The 7,511-nt window shown below is 42.6% G+C and overlaps 1 protein-coding gene and 2 long non-coding RNA genes across 8 annotated transcripts in view; 2 read left to right on the top strand and 1 right to left on the bottom strand.

Annotated features, from left to right (window-relative positions):
• The window catches only part of LOC102763697, a 20,814-nt gene that overhangs the window by 8,875 nt on the left and 4,428 nt on the right, over positions 1–7,511 (top strand). For 3 of the 5 annotated variants that reach the window (XR_001514414.1, XR_001514411.1, XR_001514415.1), the window contains exon 1: positions 7,321–7,335. The exons of 1 other annotated variant lie outside the window; for it this stretch is intronic. This is a non-coding gene — a long non-coding RNA (uncharacterized LOC102763697). Of the gene's footprint in view, positions 1–7,311; positions 7,336–7,511 lie in introns of those variants that run through there. One more of the 5 variants, XR_001514413.1, reaches the window with a different exon arrangement.
• Positions 7–7,511, bottom strand: part of ZBTB37 (zinc finger and BTB domain containing 37) — an 8,025-nt gene continuing 520 nt past the window's right edge. Inside the window, exons 2-5 of one of the 2 annotated variants that reach the window (XM_015566063.1) lie at positions 7,077–7,272; positions 4,796–5,752; positions 2,719–2,818; positions 7–591 (exon numbers count right to left, since the gene is read on the bottom strand). In XM_015566063.1, coding sequence (XP_015421549.1) covers positions 103–591; positions 2,719–2,818; positions 4,796–5,718 — 1,512 coding nt within the window. In that variant the 5' untranslated portion in view covers positions 5,719–5,752; positions 7,077–7,272 and the 3' untranslated portion in view covers positions 7–102. Of the gene's footprint in view, positions 592–2,718; positions 2,819–4,795; positions 5,753–7,076; positions 7,318–7,511 lie in introns of those variants that run through there. The other variant, XM_006767016.2, reaches the window with a different exon arrangement.
• On the top strand, positions 2,817–6,760 carry LOC107183631. The gene is made up of 2 exons (XR_001514416.1): positions 2,817–2,879; positions 6,510–6,760. It is a non-coding gene; the product is annotated as an uncharacterized LOC107183631 (long non-coding RNA).

The following is a 7,511-nucleotide window of genomic DNA, read 5'->3' as shown; positions in this document are numbered from 1 at the left end:
AGTGATGTGGCATTTTGTGAATCGAAGTACCAGCCCATGGCCCTGATGCTGGCTGCTTACGGCCCAATGGGGAAGAGGGTCTGCCCCCTCCCCCTCGATGTTTCAATCTGGCCCAGTGGTGGACACAGAGCCCTGGGCAATTTCCCCAGGAGCAACTGTATCTTCTTGTGAAGGTGACTCTTCCTCGACTTGTCCTCGAGATGTGACAGTTGTTTCAGGGGAGATGCTATGAGGCCCCTCCAGGGGGATACAGCCAGGGTGGTTTTTGCGAAAGTGCTGATTCAAGATGGCCTGGAAGGGGAAACTTTTGCCACAAACATGGCAGTGAAAGGGCTTGTTGCCTGTGTGCTTGCGGATGTGATACTCCAGCTGATCTTTGCGGGTGTACTTCTTGCCACACATACGACAGACGAACGGTGTGATCCCCATGTGCAGGCGCATGTGCCGGTCCAGGCTCCCCTTCTGGTTGAAAGATTTGGCACAGTAGATGCAGGTGAGACGGGGGTTGTACCGGAACCACCGCTCAGATACTTCTTGCTCTCGAAGATACTCCACATAGCCACTTACTCCCATCATTGCTGATTCTTCTACCTGTGCCAGGTGAGGAAAACAAGCACAAAAGAACATACACTGTGAATAGTAAAATAAATCAAATCTACTTTTACCTCTGTTACTAAGCTTTATGCTGATTTTAGAGATCCAAACAGGAAATTACTACCCACAAGTAAAGTTGTTAACATAACAATTAAAAAAAAAAATGAGAACACTGTATTCCGTTACCATAACAGAACAAGAAAGTCAAGTTACTTTCTGGCTGAAAAACTGCACGCTTTTCATGGAACCCCCACTAAATGATCTATTGTACAGCAAGAGAAGAATCTGGGCCCACTCATACCATCCTCTTGAATTCTAATCTACAATTATATCTAGATAATCAGGTGGGTACTTCGATAGAAATGTTCATTTATCTGCATCATCTAAACTCTCACACATGTCATATTAACTCATCTCTCTCTTTTTAAAAAAAATATATTTCATTGATTTTTTACAGAGAGGGAGAGGCATAGAGTTAGAAACATCGATGTGAGAGAAACATCTATATCAGCTCCTCCTGCACACCCTCTATTGGGGGTGTGCGCACAAAAAAGGTACATGCACTCTATCCACTGAGCCAAACCAGTTAGAGCTTAACTCATCTCTTTTTTTTCTTCTTTTTTTTTTTTAAATAGAGGAAGGGAGAGAGATAGAGAATCAGAAACATCGATGCGACAGAAACATTGATCAGCTGCCTCCTGCACATCTCCCACTGGGGATGTGCCCGCAACCAAAGTACATGCCCTTGACCGGAATCGAACCTGGGACCCTTGAGTCCGCAGGCCGATGCTCTATCCACTAAGCCAAACCAGTTTCGGCTTAACTCATCTCTTAATATCATCTCCAAACAATATTATTTATTTTCTATTTCTTTATAGTCTGCACCTTCTGCTTTAGTCGGGTAAACATACTTGTAGAATTCCAATTGTTATCCCTATTATATCTACATATGCAGTAAGTTACCTCTTTCTAACCACTTCATTAAATACTGCACTTAAATTCTCCACTTTCTTTAAGTGGTTATTGATTCCAGTAACTGCCTTTTAAGCACTCTAGTCCCACAACACTGTTAATGAGGTCTATATAGTCTCATCTATATCTGTTTTGTGTATGTGTTAGTCTGCCTTATGCCCCCATTAAGTTATAAGGTCTGTCTCGTATTTATTTGCATCATAGTTACCTTCACATAGTCATCACATTCTTTTGAAAGATGAGAGAAAAAGGGCCCTCATACTAAGAGGAAACTTTCCCTCCAAGCTCCTAATATTTTCTCTAACACCTTATTATTAGTTACAATTCCTTTTCTGGTACCGAAAAACTGGCATGGTAACATGCAAGTAAATGTAGTTTCTAACAATGTCTTGCTGCTGTTATTATCATATATACACACTAAATAAATGTCCAATGTTTAAGTAAAAACTAAACAAAATACTACCAGTATAATGCAGAAGCTAAAAAAATTAGCTATGCAATCTTAGTCCACCAGTGTTTTCTTTCAAAGGACAAAAGTGTTTACAACGTATTAAGTTCTACTTGGTGAGTTCTACTGTCCTTTTACAAATAAATCTTCAATGATAGAGACCTGTGAGGAAAAACAAACAAACAATAATATCAACCAACTACTTATGCTACTTGCTAAGGAGAATTGCAAAGAAAAAAGAAGACATAATTCCTATCTTCTCTAAAACATTTTAGTCTAACAAAAGATTCAGGAGAAAATAAATGAAAAGATGTAAGCATATAAAAATGCAAAAGCAGCTGTGTACAAATATTTTCTATTACATAAAGTAGTAATTATGTAGTGTTATACCCACCACACATGTACAGAATCAGGCTCTCCATCTCAGGTCCTGTATTTCCTGCATGTACTTTTCAGGGGTCACTTTTTTATTTCTACTCTCAGGACTAAAGACTGGTTCAGAAAAGAGTTCTGCAATCTCATCTTTTCTATTTCCCAAACTCAGCTGACACCAAAAGTGCATTTCCTGCATGCTTGCAAACAGGAATAAAGAAAAAAGTAATCAAGGAGAATATTTCTTTAACAGGGTCCCTGTTCTCTCTCCTATATCTTTCCTGTCGGATTCACACACAGTGGCAATTGCTTCAGCCATCACAACTACATACCTGGGAGCTGGGCTGCTTAGGCTCATCCATTCTCCCAGGAGACTCACTTCGGGCTCTGTGTCTCTCCGTCAAGGGGACAACACTGCCGGAGGGGCTAAATCTGTCGGAAGAGGAGCAAAAGGGGACTAACAGAAGAGCAGTGTCAAGGAACTTAAAAAATGGTGATGTTTATCCTCTTTATCCCATGGCTGAGAGAAGGGGAACAAACTGAACAACAGATGACTAAGAAATTCAGGGAGTTTAATAATCTGAACAATAAAGATTTAATTTAAAAAAAAAAAGAAAAAAGCAATTCAGGGAGTCAATAATAGGATCTGATTTGAAATAAGACAAGAAAGGTTTTTGTTTTTTGTTTTTTTAAGAAATACAGAATTACATATGAAATAGACCATATGACCTGGGGAAGCTAAAGCTAAATGTAAGTTCTATCCTTATGTAACTATTGGGAGCCATAAAAGAATAAATTAAAACTGGGTTTATAATTTTGTCTTCTATGTAACCATTAGGTTTTTGGTTGTTCCTTCCTTTAGGCCCTAACATAACTTGTTATATATTTCAGACTTTTGATAGAGTAGATCATGGAGATTCAGTCTTTGCATTAAGCTATTACTTCTGATACAGTACTAACATGGGGGGAGGGGTGGCAATAAGTATTGTGCTCAAGAATATTTTAACTATTAAGAACACAAGAAGGAAAATAGCCAAATCAAGACTACCTGAGCTGGATACAATATATACTTTAGAAATTTGTAAGACCAGGTATCAACCAACCGTTATAACTTTTTAAATTTTCATTGTCCATGCAATCAATTTTAATTTATTTTTAAAAGGGGAAAAAGAACATATATAATCAATCTAAGTTGGTAATACTTTCTTTTTAAAAAAATGTTGTTTTTAATGATTTTTAGAGAGAGGGAGGAAGAGAGAGAGGGAGAGAGAAAGATGGATGAGAGAGAGTCATCTATGGGCTGCCTCCCATACGCCCTTTACAGAGGATCAAGCCCGCAATCCAAGCAAATGCTCTGACAAGGAACTGAACTTGCAACCTCTCAGTGCATGGGAAGATGCCCAACCAGAAGAATAGAGCCGCACCAGCCAGGACAATACTTTCAACTGAAAGTTTCTTTAAATTTACTTAAATTAAAACTATTGCTATCTCCACCAAAAAGAAATGCTCTAATTACCATTAGAAAGAGAAACGGGAGCCCTGGGACCTAGTAGCACTGGTGAAAAAACAGACTCTTGGACCTGTGATAGCAGTCACCAATGAAAGACAAAAGGAAGACATCAAATGACAAGTGAAGAAAGGAATAAAAACCATGCCCAAAGCTTTTCTTTGGAATAACTGCATTGTGATTACAAAAATTTAAAAAGAACAATTACTGCTGGTACCATACCCCTTCTAACTTGGTAAGTAGGAAGCAAAGAAAAGTAAACAGCACTACAAAGGCAAGTAAAACTCCCCTGACACCACCTACCTGGGTGATAACACAAGGAAGAAGGGCAAACCTGCCAGGTTCCCAGCTGATGACCAGCCCTCTACCTGAAATTCCAAGAAAGCCTTGCTAATTACTGATATAGTGTGGCTGCAGATGCTATTCTGATTCATGGAAGTTCTAATTTTACCATAGTTCTCATAACACTGAATTCTTCAGGACTAGGAACTTCCTGCTTTATTTTTATTTTTTAAAAATGTTTTTATTGATGTTTAGAGAGAGAGGAAGGGAGAGGGAGAGAAATATCAATGAAAGAGAAACATCAATTGGCTATCTCTTACATACCACCTACTGGGGATTGAGCCTGAAAGCTGGGCATGTGCCCTGACCGGAATCAAACCAGTGACCTTTGGTGCATGGGATGACGCTCAACCAACTGAGCCACACTGGCCAGGGCAAGGAGCTCCCTGCTTTAAAAAATTAAGAATGCAAGTCTTTTGGCACACCTCCAGTTTCCCCAACATAAACTTATTTTGGCTAAGAGCATCAAGGAAGGAAGAAGCTCTCTGTACCACACAGGGGGCCCGCTTTAGTTATGTCTGTACAACAGCTGTTAGATGGGCGAACAAAACAAAACTTACCTGTCAATCTCACTGCTTGTTGGCCGAGTCACCTTGGCTCCTGAAGATCCTAAAGTGTAATTTTCCTGTGCCATGGCACCATGGCCCGTGGTGTCAATCACCATGGCTGTGACTTCCTCGGCACTGCTCCCATCTTCTCCAGAGGGCTGATTCTCAGGCCCCAGCCACTCCTCTAGATTTTCCGTTTTGATGTGTACTGCCCCAAGAACCCTCACGTCATCATCACTCCGCGCCCCTCGGTCTGCTACTCCTGTCTCGACGTACCACTGTCCTGCTCGGTTGATCCGAAGAATAGGCTCCCGGCTCTCTACATCAGAACTCTGTTCAATGATCTGAGGGCTGGTGGACTCCTCGGGAGGACTGAGCTCCCTGATGTCCAGCACAGCACTAACCTGACCTCGCCGGCTACCCTTTGGGGCATTTTGCCGTGGGCTAAGGGAGCGGTTTAGAGTTGGTGTAACCCTGTGAGACTCCGGGGGTCTCTCTGGATGCTTTGTCCTCGTTTGACTTAATTCTGCTTCGACCTCAGCCACGTTAATTTTGAAATGAATGCCCTCTAGGATCTGTGTGCATTTGTCTATAATATGCTGCATTTGCAGAAAACTGGCAGCTGTCAGGTAGCTGATGATATCTGCCAGCTGCAGGCATATCCGCCCTGTGTAACAGAAAGACAGGAGCTGTTCAAAAACAGTGGGGTTCTTGATGACCGAAATGGAGACAGTACTCATCTCGTTCAAGGACATGTGATCCCGGAAATAGGGAGAGCTGGCGGCCAGTACCACTTTGTGAGCCCGAAAAGCTTGTCCTTGCACGTTGACCACGATATCGCAGAGCCGGCCCTGCATGCGCAGCTGGTTTAGATGGCTCAGGACAGAGTTGCTGAAGTCAGGGATCTCCAGTTGTATGTTACCACCCTTCTCCATGGTGGGGCCTGAGGGTGTAGGCAGGCATTCAACCCTGCGAAAGAGGAAACCGGATTCTCATGAACAATTAGAATTGTATGCCCCTCATGCTTTCCAGTTTAAATGTGTTTAAAAACATCATTTGGCAAAATTTCAAAATCCCCCAGTAAAAAGAGACACCTGCCTTATGTTTAGATATGGAATAGAAAAACCAACAGGCTTTTTCAGTCTAGGTTTCACAGCAAGACACCATTAAACCCAAAAAAGTGATTGTTAGCCCTAGCAGGTTTGGCTCAGTGGATAGAGCATAGGTCTGTGGACTGAAGGGTCCCGGGTTTGATTCTGGTCAAGGGCACATGTGGGGTTGTGGGCTTGATCCCCAGTAGGGGGCGTGCAGGAGTCAGCCGATCAATGATACTCTCTCATGATTGATATTTCTACCTCCCACTCCCTCTCCCTCTCTGAAATCAATACAAATATATTAAACACACAAACACACACACACACAAAAGTGATTGTTAGATTTCTAAAAATTCAAGCTATACCCACACTTTCCTTACTAATAAGCTATGCAACATCAAAACAGAGTTCAACAGAACAGAGAGGGGGTAAGCAGTTGAGAGGTTTTTTTTTAAGCATTAATCATAAGGTATTTGCACTGAATATAAAATCCTATGACAATTTTTTCTTGGAGAAAATAAGTTTTTGAATAAATGTGATTATGCACAGATAGGTTGATGAGATATGCCTCTTCTTAATATTTTACTACTTGGGTGAGTTTATTATTTTACAAAGTCACTACTATCCCACAGGAATGCAAGCCATTATTTTAAAGGATGCGCCGGAGCCCCCACAAAAAGGGTTGAGATTTAGGACTCGAGGCAAACTCTAGGAAAAGTGCCACAGGACTCAACCGAGATGAGGAGACTTGATGTTCACTCTCAGAATTAGGAAAAGGTAGGTATACCTGCCCCTATCTAAATAATCTAATTTCAAAGTTGGAAATTTCAGGGTGGGGATGGCACTTTGATTCTGCCATTTAGTTCCCCAAAGCTGGTAAAAATAAAATAGAGCATTTACCAAGTATGGCCAGTATTTTTACATTAAAAGGTTTTAAAAACACTAAGCCTATAATCGCATCCAACAGCTTTCCATGGTTGGGAGTAGTTTTATATAAACCCCACTGGGAAGACACTAAATGGAGCCCAGTGTGTTTCCATTTATCTGTAAAGTTAGGACATTACATAGTTACCGAAGACCTGAAACTTCAGGAATTTATCTGACAAGCTCACAGGACTGCCCGGCATTCACAACACACCGGTCAGTTAAATAGGGAAGTGCATACACTGTTTTCAAGAACCAACTGTAGCCAATCTGACCTTTTTCCAAAGCGTTTTTGTTTGTTTGACAACTTTTAATCCAGTAAGAGCCTCTGTCGATGCCATCCTGAATTCAGATGTGTGTGTTTTGGAGCCTACACCAGCGCCTTTTTGTTTGCTCTTCCCGGCAATGCCCCAGTGGAGGAGGCCCCTGGAGCAAGGTCTTGCACTACCGTCGGCGCTGGAGGAGTGCGAGCTGTAGGAGAATCGGGAACGCCGTGCGGTGGGCCACTCCGGTCCTTGAGTGGCTTCCGTCGGGGTGAGGAAGCGCGGGGAGCGGGGCACTGACTGAGCCGCGCAATGTCACCGAGGAGCAGGGGCAGCGGGGGGAGCCGGGCGCGCGGCCTGGGAGCGGGCCATCAGGTGCGGGGTACAGAGCGGGAAGGGGGCGGCGCCCCGGGACCCGGTCCAGGCGGTAGATGTGGGCGGGCAGGG

Source organism: Myotis davidii, unplaced genomic scaffold, assembly GCF_000327345.1.
Source record: "Myotis davidii unplaced genomic scaffold, ASM32734v1 scaffold580, whole genome shotgun sequence".
NCBI classification, from domain to species: Eukaryota; Metazoa; Chordata; class Mammalia; order Chiroptera; family Vespertilionidae; genus Myotis; species Myotis davidii.
The sequence above is the reverse complement of the archived record's forward strand: the minus strand, read 5'-3'. Positions and strand labels throughout refer to the sequence as shown.